Source organism: Oryza brachyantha, chromosome 2, assembly GCF_000231095.2.
Source record: "Oryza brachyantha chromosome 2, ObraRS2, whole genome shotgun sequence".
NCBI classification, from domain to species: Eukaryota; Viridiplantae; Streptophyta; class Magnoliopsida; order Poales; family Poaceae; genus Oryza; species Oryza brachyantha.
The window spans coordinates 698,540-721,145 of record NC_023164.2 but is presented as its reverse complement, the minus strand read 5'-3'; the positions used below and the strand labels follow the sequence as shown (position 1 = coordinate 721,145).

Sequence of the window (22,606 nt, the reverse complement as noted above, 5' to 3'; positions counted from 1 at the left end):
TGACATTGAAACAATTTCATCCATCAAGAACTACTAATTTCTTCAAAACTGTAGCTTTTATTCCTCATCAAGAAGACGATGATGTTGATAATAATAGGTTAAGAAGAAGAACAAGATGACAGTTATGATTATGATTGCAACAGTAGACCTAACGAAAGCAAGAACTATTATCCTTGCTCACGACAGAATCCATATCGCTGAATTCTGATCGAAATGGTGAATTTTTTTTGGAGGGGTGTTCCTGCATACAAATCCAGTTGCAGTTGCAGGTAAGCTAGCCCATGGCGTACTTCTGCGTCCAGCCCCTTGCGGTGGATTCGTATCTGAGGCGATCAGTCTTGCACATGTGCGCGATCTCCGGCACCAGTGGATCATCCGGGTTAGGATCCGTCAGCAGCGAGCAGATCGACAGAAGAACCTGCACAGCAACAATGAGTTAGTTAATCACCACCACCAGTTCACCATGATCACACTGCTGCTGCTGATGCTGCTGCTTTACCTTGGAGATGGTGAGAGCTGGGCTCCACTGGTCCTTGAGGATGTCGAGGCAGATGTTGCCATTGCTGTTGATGTTTGGATGGAACACCTTGGTCTTGAATGCCACCTGCTCTCCCAGATCCCAATCAATGGATGGATCAATCAGACCATGATCCAGTAATCAGACAGCCCAATTTTTCATGGCTGGGTTTCATCTTCTTAATTGGATCTTGATTGAAGTGATTGGTGATGAGTGAGTGTGGTTTATGATGGTTGCATTACATACCTTTGGAGGCTTGAATGGGTAGTCAGGAGGGAAATGGATTGTCACCAGGAAGACTCCCCCAGAGTAGGGGCTGTCATTGGGCCCCATGATTGTTGCTTGCCAGTGGAACATGTCATCAGACACAGGCCCTGAATTATCATCAGTGAACAGATATAAGAAATTTTATTTTGTAGAGCTTCTTGGTTTTGTTTCTGAACTTTTCTGTCTGAAAAAATGTCAGGATGTAAATGCAAAGATCTGCATATCACCAGCGCTGCAGGAAGTCGGCGGATCCCTCTGAAGGTCCTTGAGCTCCTTGATTATTCTCCTCAGTGCCATTGATTTCTTTCCTTGATTGGTTCTTGAGATGGGAATGGAAGAGTGCCTTGATCTCAAGATCAGACTGAAGAATGTTTGTTTCGATGGTCCGGGTACCGATGATCGCCAGGCTATATATACCGACACATTAGCAAGGTCCAAACGGTATATGATTCTTGAATGGGACATTGAAAAGAAAAAGGGAAGAAGTCATGATAATAATATAAAACATCTTTATCATTGCCAAATATTCTCTTTAAAGCTTAAACAAGTGGTTGCAAACTTGCAATGCATATCTGTGTTTCTTGTGCATAAATTGAAAGTTAGGACTCCAAAGAGAATTCCTCATGAAGTTAAAGAGAGTAGGGATTCTGACCAAAAGTGCAAGTCCAAGTGGGAGAAGTAGTGCCAAGCTTTATTTCTGATGGCTCTAGTTCATGGAACTTGATCCCTCCATGTCCATTTCAGAGGCAAGAAAAAAGAGGTCAGATTTTGCATTGCAGGAATCCATCTTTGCATCCAACACCGGCCAACTTTGTTGAGCGCGTTTCCACATTACTGTCAATAAAAATAATATTCGAGCTTATCACGAAAAGAATCATGTGCCATTCAAGACCAAATTATATACTGCTAGTACAGTAGTACCTGCTGGTTCTTGCCCCCATGTTCTCGAAGGATTGGGCATAATTCCCATCATCTCATGCTCTTGCTGATGCAAATGAAACGGATGGAATGTACAGTTCGTTTGGCACCAGTGATTTCAGATCTGCTGGGCTAAGCAACAGCTTTGTGCTGTACTTCCATCAGTTAATTTACTATATCTATATGCTGCAATGATGATTGCAGCAAGGATGTTCAGATTGCAGAAAGAACAAAATACTTGACTGTTACTTGTCTTCTGAAAGACTAATTGACAGTGATTGCTGCAGTTGTTCTCTTGCCGACAACCATCAGACAAGATTGACTAGTTCTGAACATAATGAGTTTATTGTCAGATTTAAAGGGTGGTCCTGATTTCGGAAACATCAGAAGATGGCCTGCTCATCTCTGCAATTGTCACTCGGATATACTATTGCTTATAATAAACTGTGGATGAACCATAAATCAACATGCAGTTTCTGAAGAGAGAGGACTTTTGAAGTCTGTCAAATTGTCCATATCTTCTGGTTCCTGGAAATTGGAAAATTGCAAATTGTCCATATAATGGGATAAGACTTATGAACATAATGAGTTTTCTGTCAAATTTAAAGGGTAACATTATGATTTCTGAAACAGCAGAAGATTGCCTGCTCATATTTGCAATTAAGACTTGGATATATTGCTTAATAAGCTGAGGAGGAACCATATATCTGGATGCAGTTTCTGAAAGATAAAGACTTTCTGGTGTCTGTTCAATTTTACAGACTTCAGAAATGTTTTTATGTTCATGTTTAAATCTGAAAACTCTCCAACGGCTTATGGGTTTTGTAGTTATCCCTTTTCCTTTCTGCTCTGCCTGTCCTTTTTATCATGTGAGTGTTGAACTGAACTTTGAAGCGTGGACGACGGAGTAACATTACATCAGCAAATATCTCACCAGCTAAGCCTTTTTCGATTCAACAACCTCTTACGTTTGCTGTCTGCTGCCAATGGGGAGGGACCAGACCAGGCCCGGGCTCTGTTTCATCCTGTTCATTTGAAAAATGTTACATATCTACGCCCTTGATCTTATTATTGCTTCTCCAGCATCAGACAACTTCTGAATTTTCACTCATAACTCGTGAAAAATAGGGTTCTTGTGACCATTTTATCTCCATGATACATGTAGCATAACCAAAATCGTTCCTTGCGTAATTTGCGTCGTAATTGCGATTATGCGTGTCTTATATACAATAGCATTTGTATTGGAGTTAGAGAATTGTCATGCCTTTCTTGCAACTCACCTACTCATAACAACCTTCAGAGCAATACAAGTAAAGAACTGAAATAAACTATGATATTTCACTTGACAACAATTTCTGAGTACATAGTTACCATACATCATCAGATAGCCGTGGCTAAATTCAGAGAAACACACACATGTGACCTATATATCTGCATGATGCAATAGCCCTGCAGTACAAATGATTCTTCAGTTACCAATAGCTATCAGATGATGCCATTCTCTTCAACCTGTTGATCACTGCCATAGTTCCTCAGCTTGGTTGAAGCGATCTCAGGAAGCCAGAAGGTACCTTTCTTTCTCTGTTTAATGCCAAAAATTGATTAGACAAGACTTGACATATCATCCTGGTGAGCCTGAAGAATGAAGTTTTGAGCTGTCTCTCTTAAGTTACTGAATTTCATTCAGAAATAAATGGAGATCTCCAAGCTCAGTTAATATACATTTGTCATATATAGCATTATTACTGCTTCTTTTTACCTTTTTGTCCATACAGTTAGTGCATGAACATGCAGACTAAATCTGATTGTCCTTTGCGGTGATCATAGCCCTGAATCCTTTTAACATTGGTGACATCAACATATCCTGTCCTGACAGCAAGAAAGAAAGCCTGTGAATGCTGTAAGCCTGCAACTGACACTTGCATCCATTTTCTTGATTTCATGTGTCACTCCTAGGGTAAGGTGATCACCATATGGGAGGAGGAGACCACTTGATGATGAAGAGCAGCAATGCTGCTGATGCTGCTGCTGCTGCTGCTGCTGTCAATGGAGGTGGCACCAGTTTGGATGCTGCATTGAGGCCTCTTGTTGGTGAGGATGGCTGGGATTACTACATCTACTGGAGGCTCTCTCCTGATCAGAGGCATGCCATTGATTACTCTATAATTTCTACATCACGATGCATCCTTTCTTCCTGAAATCATCACCTGGAATATTCATCCATGCAAAGTAGCAATTTCTGCATGTATGTATGACTGTCTGTCTTTGACAAAATTAATTTCAGGTTCTTGGAGATGGCAGGGTTCTGCTGCAGTAGTGAGCTGGAAGCTCAGGTCTCGGCTCTGTGCGACCTGCCTTCTTCAATCCCACTCGATTCCTCCATAGGGTAATCAATCAATCGATCGACACATGTTCTGAATTTTTGATTACCTGCGAATCGACTCTGAGCATCTGAATCTCTGTCACTATCCATCAGGATGCATACGCAGGCATTGCTGTCCAACCAACCGATCTGGCAGAGCAGCAGTGTAAGAATCATCACTGAACTAGCAGCTGAATGAATCTCACTGCCATTGTCACTGATGAGCTGCGCTTGCTTGTGTGGCAGGAGGAGGTTGATGTCGCCGGCGCCAAGACCCGGCTGCTGGTCCCCGTCGCCGGCGGCCTCGTCGAGCTCGTCGCGTCGAGATATGTGAGTGGTGGTGGTCGGTTGATCGGTTTGGTTAGGGAAGGAGTAGTTAGGGGAAGGACGCGGCGGCGGCTGATCACGCCATGCGCGTGAACCAACGACGCCGGGGAGCTTGCGGTTAGCTGCACGCAACGGCCTTTGCATTTTTTGGGAATGGATTCGTATAAAGACTGTGATGCGTGGTTGGTGGATGAGCTGCTGCTGATCGGTGTTGGTGCAGATGGCGGAGGAGCAGCGGATGGCGGAGCTGGTCATGGCGCAGTGCGGCGACGTGGCGGCGAGGGCTATCGTCGCCGGCGCCGGAGACGATGGTGGACAGACGTGGCCGCCGCTGGAGACGCCTGGCTTCCAGTGGGACGGCGGCGCCGACCCGCAGAGGCTGATGTACGGGGGCTCGTCGCTTAATCTGTTCGACGCCGCCGCTGCCGACCCGTTCTTGGGTGGCGCTGACGCCGTGGGCGGCGACGCGGCGGCGGCGGGCGCGTGGCAGTACGCGGCGGCGGTGAGCGATCCGTCGGTGGCGGTGCAGGAGCATATGCAGGCGGCGGCAGGCGGCGGGGTGGAGTCGGGGTCGGAGGGGAGGGAGCTGCATGGCGACCCGGAGGACGACGGCGACGGCGAGGGGCGGTCGGGCGGCGCGAAGAGGCAGCAGTGCAAGAACCTCGTGGCGGAGAGGAAGCGGAGGAAGAAGCTCAACGACCACCTCTACAAGCTCCGGTCGCTCGTCCCAAACATCACCAAGGTATCAGTGTATCACCATCGCCGCCGGCGGCGTCGTCGTCGATCGCCGATCTCCACGGCCATGAACTCACGATTCTTGTGACGAATCCTAGATGGATCGTGCGTCGATTCTTGGGGACGCGATCGACTACATCGTGGGGTTGCAGAAGCAGGTGAAGGAGCTGCAGGACGAGCTGGAGGACAACCACCTCCACCCCGGCGACGTGTCGAAGCCACCCGACGTGCTCATCGACCACCCGCCGCCGGCGAGCCTCGTCGGGCTGGACAACGACGATGCGTCGCCGCCCAACAGCCATCAGCAGCAGCAGCCCCTCGCAGCCGGCGGCGGCAGGAAGAGCAAGGAGGCAGTGGGCGACGGCGGCGGGCACCGCATGGAGCCGCAGCTGGAGGTGCGGCAGGTGCAGGGGAACGAGCTGTTCGTGCAGGTGCTGTGGGAGCACAAGCCCGGCGGGTTCGTCCGCCTCATGGACGCCATGAACGCGCTCGGCCTCGAGGTCATCAACGTCAACGTCACCACCTACAACACCCTCGTCCTCAACGTCTTCCGCGTCATGGTACGCCACCCACCGCCATGGCCATGCACGTGCACGCACGCACTGACACTGATCGAGAGCTGATCGATGAGGTTTGCATTTGCAGGTGAGGGACAACGAGGTGGCGGTGCAGGCGGACAGGGTGAGGGACTCGCTGCTGGAGGTGACGCGGGAGACGTACCCCGGCGTGTGGCCGTCGCCGCCGCAGGAGGACGACGTGGTGAAGTTCGACGGCGGGCAGGCGGCGGCGGCGGCGGCTGGAGAGCACTACCACGACGAAGTTGGCGGCGGATACCATCAGCATCACCTGCATTACCTCGCGTTTGATTCATAATTAATTATACCATGCATGCATCTATATATACACACTCTGATCGTTCGAGAAAGCAACACGATAATAATGGCGGATTTGATCATTACTTGTGTGTATTTGTGATTACTGACACGCATGATGACGACTGAAATGTGGCTAGAATTTATAATGTATTTTTTTAGCATTATCAAGATTCGTATAGATACCTATAAATTTAGACATATATGTAAATAGTATATATTGATTGGTGGATAAATCTAAATATAGTTAAAATATTTTATATTATAAAACAAATGGAGTATTTTTACCGTGTGTTTTCGTACGAAGACATGGGTCAAATTTGACGTTTTATGTTATATTAAGAGTCCTTTCATAAATTCATTTTCATATTCCTGCACTCTAGCTCTCAGTACCTTAATACTTTCATCTTTTTGATAATTACCTGGTCTTGACTATCACTTTTCTTTAGAACCTATATATGAGTAAGTTACATTTTTAGATACATTTTATTTTTTAGGTTTCACTTTGAGACCTAGACCTATCCTCTATTTTAGACCAGTTAAATTTATCACTCCTACAGTTTGGATCACCTCAAACAACTTCTCTAGCCATGTATAACCTCCATTTTGGTAAATATATACACCACACGTGTATATAGATGAGAGTTCGGTGGTGCACCAGAGCCAATATTTTAGGTCATTGGTGTGTACTTGGGAAAAAATGATTGGGGTGGTTTAAACCGCAGCGGTTTTAAATTTATTAGATCCAAAATATAAATATGTGTTTAGATGTGGTCCAAGGTGAAACATGGGTATAAAATATGGGCAAGAATACAATTTACTCAAAATATATATCAATAGATATATGATTTTATTGAATTGCTTTATAAGATTAATCTATATGTACGCATATTCTTTATACTTCTAAAGTAAACATTTTAAAAATTATTTACAGTTAAATATTTAAAAGTTTGATCTTGGCCTTGGCCCTGTCCAAAACAATAAGCATTATGGGATCAAAGAAAGTACCTTTTTGTTTTCGCATTCTCTAATCTCTTGTTTTTATAACATTAGCCATAGGAACTTTTCATACTTCACTCTATGTCATAACAAAGATAAAAGAAAATGGATGGAGAGTCTGTACCGCTAGCAAAAGATGAAGAGGTTATTGAAAGAGGTTTTTCTCTTTTGTTTTGTATATTTTAGGGTGGAGAGGCATAGATAGTCTATGCAATATACTTTTATGATGAAATATGGTATTGTCACGGGATACTCCGATTTTACTTATTAGATACTAGTGAGATACTATTTGTGGCACCACTCTACCCTTATCGTCATGATCCTAGTGCTATAAGTTGGTTGAGTGGTTATGTTAAGAGTGACATACATCCTTTGGCTTTGGGTCATGTTTATAACCCTAAATTTGAATTTATAACATTAAATTTGTAGTTGATTTTGAGGGGTTTTTTACCAGAATTTATTTTCTAGCTTTAGTTTTTAGATCGCTACGAACACATATGTAAAAGTTTTATTCACAGATTATTTTCCGTTTACAAATATATCGTTAGGCCTTTTCTTTTAGGGGCTTTTGCAAATTTGCCACTGGTTTTTTCTAAATTTCAAGGATGCATCCCAATATATGATGGTTCCAGTGGTATTTTTGTAATTTTCTAGTGACAGTTCTACAATAACATTTAAACCAATGGCAAATTTACGATTGTCACTTCTTTTAAGATGCCAAGAAATGACCCTAATATGTCTAGATGTACATGTGTTCCGGGATCAATTGAATCATTGTGTTGAGTTTATCTATGTTTCTTCATCTCACAAGTCATCTCACAGGTCACAACTAGATACTCTCTACATGGCAATCACAATTGGAATAATCACTGATAAATAATCTAGAAATACATATATATTTTAAAACGAGTTACCAGTGGCAGTTTGCACGAGTACACAATTGGAATAGCACGGAAAAGAAGAATAAAAAACCATGCATGACTGGTGGGGTGCAGGCCGTTGGATCGAACGATCCAACGGTGTTGGCGCTCCCACGCACTTGGACTTGGCCGCTGCCCCCTCTTCCCCTCCTCTCCTCTCCTCGCCCGCCGCCGCAAAAGCAAAAAAACCCACGGCGACGCGCGGGCTCTCCTGCTCGGCGGCGAAGGGAGATCCGCGGGGCCCAAATGGCGGAGGAATCTGCATCCGTGGACGCGCCTCCCCGTGACAGGTCCCCGCGACGGGAGTCTTCCGTCGACAAGGAGACCCGCGCCCTCATCGTCCCCGACGCCGGCGATCTTCCGCCGTTCCCGCCCTCTGCCGTGGAGGCCAACTTCGCGCGCTACTTCGTCGCTGGTACTTTTGATTCGTAGACCCATATCCGTTGTAAAAGATTTGAGCTTTTTTAAGTTTTGGGTATGTTCATAGAGAGAGCTTCGATGTTAGGGAACCTGGCATTCTGTTGTTAAGGTTAGGGAAGCTTAGGAAGGTCGAGAAGTTCTTGAAGCTTATTAGGTGGAGCTCCAATTTCTTCACTTCGGCTGAAATCTCTAGCTTTTCCACCGTGCAATCAGATGTGTGCAAACTTTGAACTGTCGAAGTATGGATTAGTTTACTCAATTTACTGATGAAATACCAGATACTAAATTGTTTTATCTAGGAATTTATTTTTATTTGATCAATCCAAGTTTTTTTATTTTTTGAAAAATAAGAGGCCGTATCTTACATTGCTTATTCATATTTTGCTGCTCATTGTCTGCACCATGTCCCTCTGATTGCTGTTAACATTCTGAGTTTTCTCAGAACCTTATGTTGAATTGACCCAGTTATGCTGCAGTTAGTAGCAACTGCAACTTAAGCATACCTTCTAATTGCTCTCTTGTCATTTTCTTGGCCAGACTTTCTCAATCCAGGACATGATCAGTATGTGTACCGCCATCCAAACGGGTAAGCTCCCAGGAAATCAAAATCGTTCTTCCTTAGGAAAATCATGGTTTTAAAAGCATCTCCTAGGCATCTGAACGGCCGTGCAAGGCAAAGCATTGCCATCACGCAGCCTCTCCAATCCTCTTTGCTCTTCATCTCGTCTTCTCCATGTTCTTCGTCTTTGCTCTTCCTTTCCTCCTCTCTGCTCTGTCTCTTGGATCTCTACTCTACCTCTTCTCCAATCCTCTGCTCTTCCTCTCCCCTCCTCTTTGCTCTGCATCTTAGATCTCTGATCTTCCTCTTGCGCTCTTGCATGTAAAGCGTCGCCTTGACTGCCGTCTTGAACGCCTAGGCGTTGCCTAGGCAATTGAGCTTTGGTGTGTCATCTTGCCTCACCTTGACGCTTTAAGAACCATGAGAAAAATGTTATAATAGTCATTTAGTGACCTTTTTAAATATTCACGAGATGGATCTAAAGCAGGCAATAAATCACTATGGTGTGTTTTCCCCAATGGGATATATCCAGAACTCTAGGTAATAGATAACTACGGCTAGTGCATTCGTAAAGAGTATCATCATAGTGTTGATTTACCTTTCTTAAGGAATGCTTCATCCAGTGATAGTTAAATATTTTCTGATGTAGCTTGAGCTGAAATGTGCCATCTCCATCCCTTGTTTTACTTAATGCTTCTGTGATGGACCTGAACCCCTTTTTTGTCTCATTGGTTTCTTCTGTTTCTCAAAACATCAGGTTGTGTGTGGTTGGTTTAGCTCCTTCCCATGTTGCATTTAAAGAGGAAGGGGGGATAACTAGTGTTGATTTCAATGTTGGGAAGTCAGATCGCAGTGAGATGAAAGTCACAGGGAAACGCAAAAGGGTAACTGGTTGAAGCATTGTTGTATCATTGATTGATTAAATGGAACTATGGAAGCATGAACTGGTTGTGATTTTTCACAGAATGCACAACATTTGCAAGAAAATTCTGCATTGTGTAAGGTCTGCACACATGGTAATTCTTTTGTAGTGAGGTTGGTCCACTAGATCTCCCTATCAAGAATGTATATTGCCCTTTTTTTTGGCACTGAGTTTTTTTGCTAAACTCATGTAGGTGTTGTGTGAAAGGATCACTTTTGGAGATTAATGATAGATTGATTAAGCAACCAGACCTACTTAACACCTCTGTGAGTATCCTATGTTGACCCACCAAGTCCCCTTTTTTTCTTTGGGTGTTAAATAATAAACTATTAATAGGGCTTGTTTGCTGCTTTGTTATTGTTGTCTCTTGTCTGATGCATCAGAACAGTGATCATACATACATACAAAATATTATTCTATATTTCTGTATAGGTAACAATTTTATTTATCACAGAAGATAATGTTTACTGTTCTTCCATCCTTTGCAAAAGAGCCCATGCACAGCAATGAGACCTTGAAATTAATTCACGTGTAGAACTTAATGCTGGTGTCATTCACAAGTGAGTAGAATTGGGACATTAAGTCAAACATGTCATCATAGGAAATCAGACTGGGTTAAAAAACTTGGTCAGATTCCAGATGAACACGGGTAAGTTGCACATCTGTCTTTGATATGTCATAAATACAGCTATTGTATTTGGTATGTCATGAACACAGATTGGTGAAGCGGGAGGTTTAGATTGAGCCCCTTCTCATGTCCATATTTTGCATTCGATGAAACCTTAAGTGTGAATAAGTCTGTGGAATGCGGAGCACTGGGTGTTTTTCATACACCGCAGCACCTTTTTATCATTGCCAGGAATGTTGCATACATTGCTGATCTATCATGTTGATATTTTCACCTGGGCAAGTTTTTTTTCTACTCTGACTAAGAAAATTACATTTCCTTCTTTTATAGGCTGACAGAGAAGGATATATAGCAATTTTTATGCCAAAACCAGCTGATTGGCTAAAAATCAAGGATAAATTTCTGAGTTACGATGAGTACAAGAACTTGAGAGGAACATGCTGACATTCAAAAGGTAACCGGCTGGACAATAAGTGCCCCATCATTTATTCATATTTCCTTCAGCTCTTAATGGTAAAAAGAACTGAGGTTTTCATGCATCATCTTGTCTGTGCATGCAGTAGTTTCAACTACAATGCCACAGCTTACCCCTGAGTCAAAACCATTAGCTCTGGATGTAAGATCCTTGCACTGATAGTCCATTGCCATTTATTTTACCTGTTTGCAGAATTCGAAAGTTAACTCCAGATTTATACTTACTGGTGCTGATACCTGAGGTGCCAAGGAAGTCTCCGTATTGTCTGCTTTGCAGAAGTTTCTGCTTGGGATTTGCTGGACAGTCTGATAAAAGTTTCATCAGTTAGCACACTGATATTTCACCCTCCTAGCTTACCAAGTGGCAAATCGGATTTGTGAACTGGAATCATGTGAACCTCAAAATGAGGAGCATCTGTGCTGGACTCGTTTCACTGTATTACAACTGAGTGCCACCCCCACTGTCCCCACATGCTATATCTGATGAGTAGAATCTCATTGATATGGACTCAACATGTTCACTCAAGTTATGTTGGAGAATTGGTGCAATTATTGACATATAACTTTTGCTTTGGTGATTATTGTTTCCACACCCTTCTATGGGAAATTTTACATGTTTACATGGTGTTGCTCCTGTAAGTTCACATGACATGCTCTTGCTGTCAGCCCCCATAATGCTGAAACGCATGAAACAAAACTGGCATGCTGAATATTGCAATAGATTTTTCTAATCAGCTGAAGGGCAATTTGGTTTTTGCTTGGCAAGTGCAATCTCAACAAGCTGGATGTTTCCTTGTAGTGAAGCAGCCTTGGATGATGGAAGGAAGGAGAAGCCATCCAGAAGCTTTATACACTTTAAACCCCACTTTACCATTGAAAATTCAATCAGATGATGGCCGCTGCATTCAGGATCAAATAGATTCATTAAGATTGGGCTCCATGAAATTCTTTCAAGAGAAAATAAAGGGGGCTAAACAATTCCTGGAACCTGCGATTGTGATATGTGGTTATGAACACCGCCCCAGGGGAATTTTCCAACAGAAAGGTGACTGTCGCGAAGAGGTCATCAAACTCTAGCCAAATTGATGCAGTTGTATGCCGGTCAGTCAATATGATAGTCATGCAAAATTACAAATACAGAGGAGAGGTGGGCCTCGTGTAGCTTACTTGCTGAATCGTAAAGCACGTCGGCTCCAAGAATAACATCAGGATGCAGGTCAAATATAGGTTCATCCCATTCTCCCCAGGTAAGTCCTAATACCTGCATGGTTGTTGCTGAGTTGTTAACCTATGTGATAGACGGCAAAGAGCAACAATTTCCCTCCAAATAAAAAACTTACAGAGCAATTGACATTATTGAGTCTGCATACTTGTCTGATGTTGTTCAGGACCTATTAACAAAAGTACAAAACATAAAGAGGGGAAATTTAATTAGTCTAGATGGATGAACTACAGCACCGTCTGTATTTTATATCTAGATGGATGAACTAACCTCTGTATTATGGGCGATGTCTGTCAGTGTGACATCGGCTCCAACCTTTGCAGCTACTAACCCTGGTAGCGAGGTTCCAGCACCAAGCTGAAAAGCATATATGCAAATTAAAATTGTGGTACAAAATATGCTCAGAACTGGAGAGAACGAACAGAATGCTCAGAAATAGAGAGAATTGAAGTGCATTTATTCTTGATCATCACAAGGACAAGTATCACTATCCATTAACACCCGCTTCAAAAAAAATAAATAAATACTAACCATTAACACTCAAGAGCAGCATATAAAGATGACAAGTAATACCTCGACAACTTTGGAGCCAATAAAGCGTGACCTCTGCTGCCACATGTACTCTGCTAGAATGACACTGCATGGCCATACAAACATCCCGTAATCCTCTTCTATATTCTGCGAGCCAAGAGCAATTGTCTTTAAGAAAAACTCGGCAGTACAAAACACAGAACTTCAGCAATTGCAAATTTGCAAGCGAAGCAAAGATTGCATCCAGAGTCTTATAAACAACCGCTGTGCGGCATTCCGCCGAACACCTGTCCTGCATCAATCGCGCTCGCTACCCCCAGCCACGGCGCCGCCACCGTCGATCGCAGCCACGGTGCTCGTGCTCCGTCATGCCGCGTCGAGATCTACCAGCTACCACCACAGCAGCGAGCTTCTTGGAGAGAGGTACCTAGAGCACTAGCCGGCCGCCGGCGCAACGCAACACGCAGGTTGGCACCGTGCCGTAGTACCTCGACGATATCCACGCGGAGGTCGTGATCGCGGTCGGACGAGGCGCCGCCGAAGTAGTGCTTGGAGACGGTGGTCATGCGCGGGGGAGCGGCGTCGGCGTCGGCGCGTCGGCCGGCCTCCACCTCCGCCGTCGAGCTAGACGCCAACGCGGCGGTTTCCATGGCGCGCAGGAGTGCGTAGTGGGCCTTGCTTTCTAGCGCCGATGGGCCGGGCTACACGGCCCATGAATTTGAAATTCTTCTTGGGTTCTCCTTTGAATTTAAAAAGGATCCAAAGGAGTGCGTAGCCTTGGGTGACGATAATTCTTGTGTTTTACGATACTTCAATGTACAATTGAGTTCTTGTTAAAATCTTATATTTGTTTTCTATATTTCTCCACTCTTAATTCCAAAATTTAAAATTATACTTGAGCTTGGCTGGTGTGTGTATGCCTCCACTCTCTAAGGTATGCCTCCACTCTCTTAATTCCAACATGGGGCGACGGGGACTTGAGTCACCGCTACCCCTGTTAAAGTCAGTGGAGCCCTCACGAAGATCTTCCTAAAATTTTATGGCAAAGATTAATAAAAAGGAAGGCTGAAACTCTATCTAAAGTATTCAGATCCCGCTAATCTCGTTGGCTAGATCTGCCACTGCTCTGAGGTTATCAGTTACCCTGACTATTTGTATGTATCTAGAAAATAATGGATTACCTTCTCAAGCTATGAATAAGTTTTCCAAAAGTTTGTAGAAAATAAATTGCTGTGATGCTAATAACATTTTAAAAAAAACTTTGCCTCTATGTAGAATGCACAGTTTGACGAGTAGAGTAGAATGCACTACCAATGAACAATTTACAAATCGATAATTCCGAAACTCCCATGACAAACACATATTTATATAATGCGGCTTCATGCATGCAAGCTACATGGTGAGATTATCAAGGTAATTGTTGGTGGAGCCAAGGATCTTGCCGCCGACGTCGGGGAAGAACTCCCGACCGGGGAGAGCACTGATCTTGCCGTCGTCGCCGACGGCCACCGGGTACTTGATGAGGTGCCCCTGCATCTGCACGGGGAGCGCGTCCTCGGACGAGTAGCGGCGCCAGTTCTCGTCGGCTATCCTGTTCACCAGCTCGACGCATTCCGGCGTCTCCGGCGACTCCAGCTCCGGCCACTCGAGGCCGCCCAGGTGCTCCTCCCACAGCGACATCCTGTAGCCGTGTACCTGGCCGCCGCCGCGCGCCGCCGGCTGATAGGCGCCGACGGCGATCTCGGTGTCGCGCGACCCGGCGAGCGACCGCTGGTTGATGTTGGCGGAGCCGACGATGACGTACTCGTCGTCGACGATCATCCCCTTGGAGTGCACGTAGATCATGAACCGCCGGTGCCTCCGCGCTTGCGCGGTGGCCGTGCCGTCGTCCGGCGAGGGGCCGGCGGCGGCGGCGGCGGCGGCCTCCCGCTTGCCGAGGCAGTAGAAGTTGAGGTAGTCCCGCGGGCGCGCCGTGCTGCGCAGCTTCTTCTTCGTGATCGCCTCCTCGATCGCGGCGGCGACCACGCCGTACATCATCTGCATCGTCTGGCTCTGCCAGAAGAGGATCTCCTGGACGGGCCCCGACGTGGGCGTCCCCTCCGGCCACATCGGGATGACGATGTACGCGGCGAACCTCTCGCCGGCGGAGATCTTGCTCGCCACCTTCAGCGCGATCTCCATAGGCACCAGATTGATAGCACCTGCATTATAAATAATAATCACCTTTGCTAGTGATGAAATGTTTGACTTTTTGTTTTTCTGTTAAACACGTGCGCAATGCATGGGGAGGATGTATATAGTCTTTTTATTTAGGTGTACGCCTTTAAATTATCATCCAACACTATTGACGAGAGTTGATTGATGAGATTAAAATATGCAAACATTTGATCATTAGGTGGACCCAATAATAATATACTCATCAGACACTACCTCACAGCGTGCTAATCGTGACTTACTATCGGTACGATTACACAAAAAGCAGAGGTTGACTGTTTTGTTTGCCTTTCTCCCACGAAAAAAAAACATCATATTTAAAGACGGAAAAAATATGAATAAAAATTTTATACACTTGTTTTTAGCGAGCTAAAAGCAAAGTCTGAAAAATAAGATACGATAAAAAAAACTCCAAAATTAATTTTAAATTTAAGATTAAAAGTTAAATTTTAGTTTATAAACACAGTAGAAGCGAAAAGACGAGGCTGTGGCACTTATATGGAATTCTCTTTTTCGAACCTGTGCAAGTTCTGAAACCTATATCGATGACTTGGCCTCATCAGTGCCGCAAAAATAGTGAATATTTCAGAACTGGCACTGATAATTTAAAAAACCAGCACTGATGAGGCTGTGATGTGCTAGTGAGACAAAGACTTCTGAACATACATCATTGTGCACAAATTAAATTCACACCGTAGGTACTTTCTCCATTTTTTTTATTTGTTGTCGCTGACTTTTGAGTTATCATTCGTCTTATTCAATGTCTTATTCAATATATAGTTTATTATTATGATTTGATATATTACTAAATACAATGTCTTATTCAATATATAGTTTATTATTATGATTTGATATATTACTAAATACAGTTCAAACATGACTTAAATTTTGTATATTTGTATAAAAAATTTAAATAAGATAGTTCTAAAATTTAATGAAACAGGAAAAAAACAGAGGAAGTATCAAACTGTGCAGAAATTAAATTCACACGAAGGTAGTACTATTATATTACAGGCAAATTAATAACCTGTACTCTTGTAGGAAAGCCATGCGTAGGAGGAGCCGATGAAGTATTGGTTCTCGATGTAGATGAAGCGCTTGGCCGACCGGATCGCCCGGACGTACGCCGTGTGGATGCTCTGATCCACCACCAGCCTACCGCCCTCGCACACCACCTGCTTCTCCCACTGCATTTTATTGTTAATTAATTAATTAGTTGCATGATTTCAATTATAAATAGCAGCAGCAGCAGTAATTAATTAGTTAACAATGAGCCTATCTATGTATTGATCGAGACAGAAAGAGAAGAACAGATCAAAGTAAACCATCGTTGTTGTATGCCAGCAACGTGGGAGCCCTGTCACTGCACCGGAGTCCACTGACCGGAACACCTGCCATTGATTCAGTTCATAAGCTTGTGCTTGTCATTTTGATCATCGTGAAGCTTAGCTAAACGTCAGTAATAACCAATGTTGGTTGATTTTAATATTCTATGAGTTAGATACAGTTAGAAAGAGATAAGATGTCGACGAGAAAGAAATATAAAAGATAAAGTTTAAGAAGAAATGAGGATGAGAGAAAGAGGTTGTTTTAAATTTAAATTTAAAAATTCAAATTTTAACTTATAAACATAAACAAATAAGGACGGGGGCCTTACCTGAGCATGCCAGCATCTGGGGTCATCCTCGGGCAGCGCATAGAGGTGGGGCAGCATGGGGTCGTCGGCGGCGGCGGTGTCGGAGAGGTGGCGGTGGTCGCCGGAGCGGGGGCGGGTGCCGGAGGGGCTGAGGATCCACGGGATGCGCTCGAGCTTGAGCAGGGAGTCGTCCTTCCACCGGCGCCGCAGCGACGCCCCGGCGAACATGCTGCGCAGCTTGGTCGCCTTCCTCCACCGCTGCTCGAAGTTCTCCAGCACGTCGTACGCCGCCGGCCCGTCCACGCGGCAGTGCATGTCGTGCCACGGCTGCCGCGGGCCCCTCGCCGCCGCCGCGTCTCCCTGCACGCGCCGTCGATCGCACTCAGCTCACTCATTATAGCTGCATGCATGAATGCATGGGGGTCGTCGTCGTCGTTGTGATGCGTTACGTACGGGGAACGTGGGGTTGTAGACGTCGCCGGAGAAGACGGTGTCGAGGTCGTCGAAGAGCCTGTGGGCGGGCGTGTCGTAGCGGCCGGAGGCGAGGTCGAGGCCGCCGAGGAAGGCCGTGATCCGGCGGGTGCTCTCCGACGCCGGCGTGTCGACGAGCAGGCACTTCTGGTGGTTCGTGTACATCGTCCCCATGATCTGCACGCTGGCGCAGACGCCCATCTCAGCATTAGTGGTATAAAATGCTCCTGCATATAACTATTGAAATACTACCCCCTCTGGTTTAATCTTTCACCTGTTTTAAACAAGATTGAAATCAAAATATCAAATTATTTAGTTTGAAGAAACTAGAACAACAGGTATATATAAGCCTTAAAAAGTACTATAACAAAAGTACGTATTAGGAACGTATTTTCCTCTATTGTTCGCTATCCACTTATTTCTTCCATATCATCTAAATATTCATTAAAAAGTTTTAAAATTTTTGATAGGAATGATTGATACAAGATACACCAGCCCCATGTATATACAAGTTTAAATTTGACTTCTATAAATTATGATAAAAATAACAAATTTAACTATGAATACGTGCATATTGGTTTCAATTTATTTTTTAAAAAAATAAAAAATTTAACTATGAATACATGCATATTGGTTTCAATTTATTTTTTTAACTTATAAAAGTCAAATTGGAACTTAGTGATATATCTTATACTAATTCATCTTATAAATTTTTTTAAATAAATATAACTTTTGAGGTAACATAGAAAGTAGCGTACGTTAATTCAACCGAGTGATGAAAATCCATCACCCTGAAAAATAATATTTATTTATTGCAGATGTTTTAACAGAAAATCATACTCAGAGATAAATTTTGAAAATCATATCGTTGTTTAAAACGACATGAAGTACTACTGTACTACTAAGTATAGGAGAATATTCTCCCAAGCAATTTTGCGTGGGCTAATTCAATTAAATTTGACATATAACTTGGAAATGGATTCTAATATCATGAGAAGATGTTCACTCGTTTTTTGCATATTATATTGTCATATAAATAGAGTGATGGAGAGAGTATATATCTTGCCTTCTGCTTGGCCATGCTGAGCTTGTTACTGGGGTATCGCGGCGACAGCGCGCAGATCACCGACGAGTGCTTGAAGAACTTCTTCGTCTCCTCGTCACGTGTTTGCATCACGCCAGCCTAAGAATCAATCGAACCCCCAAACATTCAAATCTAATTCAAATTTCAGTTTGATAAATATCAGCATAAAAAAAACGAAGGAATCTAAGAAGGAATTGAAGAGAGATGAGAGATAGATACGCACAGTCTTGAGGAAGAACTTGTCGTGGGAGGTGTTGTCGTCCCAGACGAGGACGCAGACGCGGACGCCCTCCTGCGACTTGTACTTGAGCAGCTCGCCCAGCGTCATCGCCTCCACCGCCACGCCCCCGAGGCTCTGCACCTCCGCCGCCTTCGCCGCCATCTCCGGCGACATCGCCTCCCGCAGCAGCCGCACGCCCGTGTTCACCGACCACCCCACCACGTACACCAGGTGCTGCGCGCCCAGCACCGCCAGGCACATGTCCTCCCAGCACAGCCCCGGCTCGAACGCCCCTACGTGGCGCACGCCGCTCACCTCGCCGCCCGCCACGTGCGCGTCCTGGTACAGCTTCACCTCGCACCCGCGCCGCGGCGGGAAGTACGCCGGGATGCCGCCGCTGTCGGTGTAGTGCTGCTTGCTGGCTGGGGTGAAGGAGGCGGAGATGGAGATAGCGGAGTTGGGCTTGGGCCGGCCGCGGCCGTCGGGGCGGAGCAGCGGGAGCTCCTCGCGGACGATGGGGCGCTTGTCGGGCGTGGCGGCGAGGACCCTGTCGGCGGGGAGGAAGGCGGCGCCGATGTGGTCGTCGCCGAAGGGGTCGGCGTCCTTGACCTGGAAGACGACGCCGGCGGCCTCGTGGGCGAGGTGGAGCAGCACGCGGGTGGACCACTTGGGCTCCTCGGAGTTGCGGACGACGTGGGTGCGCGCGAGCGCGCTGCCGGCGACGACGACGGTGGCGTAGGGGTCGGACGTCGGGAGGAGGCGGTGCCCGTGCGAGTGGCGGCGGCGGAGGGCGTCACCGTAACCCTCGTCGCCCGGGACCGAGCCGCGGGTGGGGCTGGGCGCCGGCGGCCGGCGGAGGCAGACGCGCCGGAGGAGCATGGAGAGGAAGTCCATGTTGGGCAGGCCCCGCGCCTCGTGGATGGTGAGGTCGAGGTCGCCGTGGAGGAGGCGAGTCCCCGACGACGGCTCGCCGGGCCTGGACATGATGGCCGGACCGCCGCTCGCCGGGGGCGGGTGTGAAAGCGCAGGCGGGTACCAGCTACTCCGCATGCATGGGCAAAAAGGAGCTTAATTAATGCAGAGGAAGAGTCGTGCAGGAGGCTGACATGTGGGCCCGTCGCTGAGATGGGCCCCACGTGCGTGCATGCAATGCAATGCAACGGAGGAAGCAAGCAAGGAATGCGATTCTTGGCTTGAGAGGGCGACACCCAACCGACGGCATCAATCACCCCACATGAGCTAGCTTTGTTAGCATCAAGCATAAGCACATTGCTAATCATCCTGTGCAGAATCACAATACATGTGAGTTTTTTTTTGTTTTGTTTTGCAAGGACAAATTCAAGTTATTTAGGATGGCTCAAATTAACCCAAAAAAAGGAACAAATTTACCCAGAGTGATCTAAAATAAAACTTACAGATAATTAAATAAAATATAGCATAAAGTGCAACTATTTTGTACAAGTGGTTTTTGTAGGCCCAAGTTTCATGGGATGTCTCACATGATTGTAGGCTTGCATACGTAGCCCGGCCGGATCAGGTACATGGTCCGGGTTATGTTTGGAAGGGCGTTAAGCAGCTCGTACATGGGCCAAATTGGTGTAGTGCCGGACCTATACAAGCCCATGTTTGCTCGTTTATTTTTGGCATTCCACTTTCTTCTATGTTCCCCTTTTCTTTTATGGTGTAGCAGATGTGATTTTACTATTATTTTTATTAGTCCTTTTAAATTTTACATGCAAAATATTTCAAACAAAAGCATTATTGAACCCTGTCAAGACTCAAGACTGGATTGATGACTTTTAGAACTGATTTGACGGTCCATATAGTCTCGGAGCACACTATATTTAAACATATCTTTGCCCACGAGGACTTTATTTCTAATTCGTCAGGTTTGTTTCACAAATACTTTATTTTTAAGTAATTATTCTATTGGAGCTAAGGTAGGGGACAAATATATATAGCAAGATCATAAAAGTTAACAAACAAATGCATGGGTTCAAAAAGCTTTGTGGTTTTGTATAGATGTACGTGAGGCATGTTTACAATAAAATCTTTTTTGCACGGATAAAATATAACTGGAATACTGTATAAAATATGCATCTTCCCAGCCTCTTTGTATATTCCTTCCTGGCATCCTGCAGGCAGCGTTTGTCGGCTAGCTACTCTGCATAAATACTAGCAGTAAATAATTATACTTAATTTATAATTAGAATTTCCTCAGAGATTACGTATCTGTGCACGTACGTGTCAGCCGATCAAGCTACGTGTCCAGCTGCATGGATGTACTGGCGCCATATAATTTATACTACTAAATTATATATCCTCCAAGTTGCGACGCGGCCAGTCGAGCCCGTCCAGTTACACTCGTTTGGTTTGACGTAAACTCCCTCACGTCCACTTCTATAATTCGTGATGTCTAGTCTAGATAAGATTAACATCGAACTATCAAAACTTTAAATATTGATATTTTTTAAAATTATCTAGTTTCAATCGACATTAGAAATTGATTAATAGATTGTTATTTGAAGTGCTTTAACAAAATTAAATGTTTTAATCTATTTCAATTCTGCTGCAATACATCTTTTTAGTTTTTTTCACTGCTAACTATTATTTGCAGAGTTAAGTAGCTGATACAGGCGATTTCTTATGTTATCATCGATCGTTTACCTTAACATATTCGATGATCTGATTCTCTGCAAAGGGAGGGCTAGCTAGCTACTCCACGCACTTACTACTGCTGATGATATGTTTAATTAATTTATCGATTAACTAACTACACGTCCTGTGCAGTGCTCATACCCTGATGCCGACAGACACAGCACAAGTCATGCATATGAGACGCCAGGAATCGATATCGATCGGCTCGGCTGTTGCGTGTCTTAATTATTCGTCTGAAAAATTGATACTTTCTTCGACAATTTTTTAATAGTTTATGACAAGAACTGGTTAAATTGTTTTTAAAATTTTGACCACCGATAAATTTTAATATTTAATTTAAATACAAAATAAATAATATATAAAGACATTTGTCTCAAATAAAATACTACATAAGCTTATTAAATTATTAAATTTTATAAATTTATCTTGACATAAAACTGATTCTCTAAATTTTATAAATTTAATTAAATCTTGTACTAAACAATAAGTAATTGTGGCCAGCAGCCCAGCACCACTTGGTTAGGACCAGATCACCGGCATGCATCATGCATAGCTGATGTTAGCTCAATGCTTAGCTAGCTTTTTCCAAAGTCAATTATAAATTAATTACTGACATACTACTCCTAAATGGATATCGATCGAATATGTCGTACTTACTTGCAAGTTTAATTAGGTGCCAGCCGGGCTGGAGTCCTGATCTTCCAGCACTACTTGATCTGATTAAGCTATTAACCCCAATTATGTTTTATATTAGACGACGTGGAGATCGAATTAACCATATGATTGGATGGGTTTAATCCCAAGCATATTCTAAAAGCAAACCCCAGCTCGTACACAGTCTAGTACTGCTTGTATATATATAAAGATATAAGGTTTTGGTACAAATATGTCGACATGGTTTAGGATATATTTTATATAGTTTGTTGAATATATCCTCACCATTGGACCGATGCGACGACTCGAGCTCCAGCCAGCGCTTCGATCCATCTGTTCCGGCCCTCAGCAAACGGCCACTTGGTTACATTTCAGTACTGGTTGTTGGTAGCTACTCCACTACGGATAAGACAGAGAAAAATGAACTCAATAGAAGAATATGTTAATTTTTTTTATATTTGTATTGTTCGCACTTTAAAACCAAATGATGAAAAAAAATATTTTTGAAATTAACTCTATAGTTAAGCTTTAAAATTTTAAATTTTAGCTCTAGCTAACAAAGCGAATGACTAGTTGTTTATATTATTGTAGATCTTACCCATAATCCTCAGGATTAGTCCTGGCTGTAATGTACGGGTATATTACTGGCTAGTATATAATATAATTTAAGAGTTGGCAGAGGTGAGAAATGAGACGTAGGCCAGAAAAGCTAGGGAAATTTGAGTAGTTTAATTGGGTCACAAGATTATTTATTTTAAGTTTGCCTTTAAAACCTTTAAACATGAATATATCTTTATAGAATCTTAAAGTTCCATATATGAAAATCATACGCGTCTGGTTCTCTAAAACTATTGGATTCAAAGTTTTAAATAAAAGTTGGATGCTTGGACGAAGTAGATAGAGCTCCCTCGCATATTCGTTTTACAGCTTGTAGTAAAATATGGCCTTCTTGAGAAATGGTGGAGTACACGTGGCGTACTTACCCAAACCAAAAGG

General features: G+C 44.2%; 5 protein-coding genes across 6 annotated transcripts; 2 read left to right on the top strand and 3 right to left on the bottom strand.

Annotated features, from left to right (window-relative positions):
- Positions 1–37: 37 nt before the first annotated feature.
- LOC102710844 (ubiquitin-conjugating enzyme E2 28-like) lies at positions 38–1,177 on the bottom strand. The gene is made up of 4 exons (XM_006646735.3): positions 1,012–1,177; positions 764–891; positions 500–604; positions 38–418 (listed from the first exon to the last, which is right to left on the bottom strand). Exons 1-4 carry the CDS (start codon positions 1,079–1,081, stop codon positions 275–277), a joined length of 447 nt encoding a protein of 148 aa, XP_006646798.1. The 5' UTR covers positions 1,082–1,177; the 3' UTR covers positions 38–274.
- Positions 1,178–3,109: 1,932 nt separating this feature from the next.
- On the top strand, positions 3,110–6,081 carry LOC102709340 (transcription factor TDR-like). Its single transcript, XM_040520951.1, has 8 exons — positions 3,110–3,269; positions 3,659–3,845; positions 3,987–4,088; positions 4,179–4,230; positions 4,311–4,394; positions 4,612–5,133; positions 5,225–5,686; positions 5,772–6,081. The coding sequence occupies exons 2-8, from the start codon at positions 3,676–3,678 to the stop codon at positions 5,997–5,999; spliced, it is 1,620 nt and encodes a 539-aa protein (XP_040376885.1). The 5' UTR covers positions 3,110–3,269; positions 3,659–3,675; the 3' UTR covers positions 6,000–6,081.
- Positions 6,082–7,575: 1,494 nt separating this feature from the next.
- Positions 7,576–11,781, top strand: LOC102709055 (protein Abitram). Of its 2 annotated transcripts, none has more exons than XM_015834184.2 (7): positions 7,576–8,332; positions 8,875–8,923; positions 9,654–9,780; positions 9,861–9,931; positions 10,012–10,084; positions 10,777–10,900; positions 11,720–11,781. In XM_015834184.2, exons 1-6 carry the CDS (start codon positions 7,975–7,977, stop codon positions 10,888–10,890), a joined length of 792 nt encoding a protein of 263 aa, XP_015689670.1. In that variant the 5' UTR covers positions 7,576–7,974; the 3' UTR covers positions 10,891–10,900; positions 11,720–11,781. The 2 variants fall into 2 exon arrangements, with proteins under 2 accessions (XP_015689670.1, XP_006648245.2); XM_006648182.2 differs by lacking the exon at positions 11,720–11,781 and adding an exon at positions 11,114–11,204.
- LOC102710556 (methyltransferase-like protein 23) lies at positions 11,636–13,373 on the bottom strand. Its single transcript, XM_040521462.1, is given in 7 exon segments — positions 11,636–11,856; positions 11,859–11,993; positions 12,088–12,181; positions 12,261–12,311; positions 12,413–12,499; positions 12,716–12,820; positions 13,162–13,373. Coding segments are annotated over 7 exon segments (843 nt in total). The 5' UTR covers positions 13,324–13,373; the 3' UTR covers positions 11,636–11,647.
- Positions 13,374–13,910: 537 nt separating this feature from the next.
- On the bottom strand, positions 13,911–19,282 carry LOC102708773 (phospholipase D delta-like). The gene is made up of 7 exons (XM_040520329.1): positions 18,302–19,282; positions 18,061–18,177; positions 16,977–17,171; positions 16,545–16,883; positions 16,213–16,278; positions 15,915–16,074; positions 13,911–14,874 (listed from the first exon to the last, which is right to left on the bottom strand). The coding sequence occupies exons 1-7, from the start codon at positions 19,280–19,282 to the stop codon at positions 14,066–14,068; spliced, it is 2,667 nt and encodes an 888-aa protein (XP_040376263.1). The 3' UTR covers positions 13,911–14,065.
- Between the last annotated feature and the right edge of the window lie 3,324 nt (positions 19,283–22,606).

Bases quoted from the DNA above. Each gene is read 5' to 3' on its own strand.
- LOC102710844 (XM_006646735.3), bottom strand. From the start codon at position 1,081: ATGGCACTGAGGAGAATAATCAAGGAGCTCAAGGACCTTCAGAGGGAT. The intron at 605-763 runs GTATGTAATGCA...CTGGGAGAGCAG, and splicing joins ACCCATTCAAGCCTCCAAAG to GTGGCATTCAAGACCAAGGT. The intron at 419-499 runs GTAAAGCAGCAG...GTTGCTGTGCAG, and splicing joins CAGCTCTCACCATCTCCAAG to GTTCTTCTGTCGATCTGCTC.
- LOC102709340 (XM_040520951.1), top strand. From the start codon at position 3,676: ATGGGAGGAGGAGACCACTTGATGATGAAGAGCAGCAATGCTGCTGAT. The intron at 4,231-4,310 runs GTAAGAATCATC...CTTGTGTGGCAG, and splicing joins CGATCTGGCAGAGCAGCAGT to GAGGAGGTTGATGTCGCCGG. The intron at 4,395-4,611 runs GTGAGTGGTGGT...GTGTTGGTGCAG, and splicing joins AGCTCGTCGCGTCGAGATAT to ATGGCGGAGGAGCAGCGGAT.
- LOC102709055 (XM_015834184.2), top strand. From the start codon at position 7,975: ATGACTGGTGGGGTGCAGGCCGTTGGATCGAACGATCCAACGGTGTTG. The intron at 8,333-8,874 runs GTACTTTTGATT...TTTCTTGGCCAG, and splicing joins CGCGCGCTACTTCGTCGCTG to ACTTTCTCAATCCAGGACAT. The intron at 9,781-9,860 runs GTAACTGGTTGA...GATTTTTCACAG, and splicing joins TCACAGGGAAACGCAAAAGG to AATGCACAACATTTGCAAGA.
- LOC102708773 (XM_040520329.1), bottom strand. From the start codon at position 19,282: ATGTCCAGGCCCGGCGAGCCGTCGTCGGGGACTCGCCTCCTCCACGGC. The intron at 18,178-18,301 runs GTGCGTATCTAT...ATTGATTCTTAG, and splicing joins ACAAGTTCTTCCTCAAGACT to GCTGGCGTGATGCAAACACG. The intron at 16,884-16,976 runs GTACGTAACGCA...CGGCGCGTGCAG, and splicing joins TCTACAACCCCACGTTCCCC to GGAGACGCGGCGGCGGCGAG.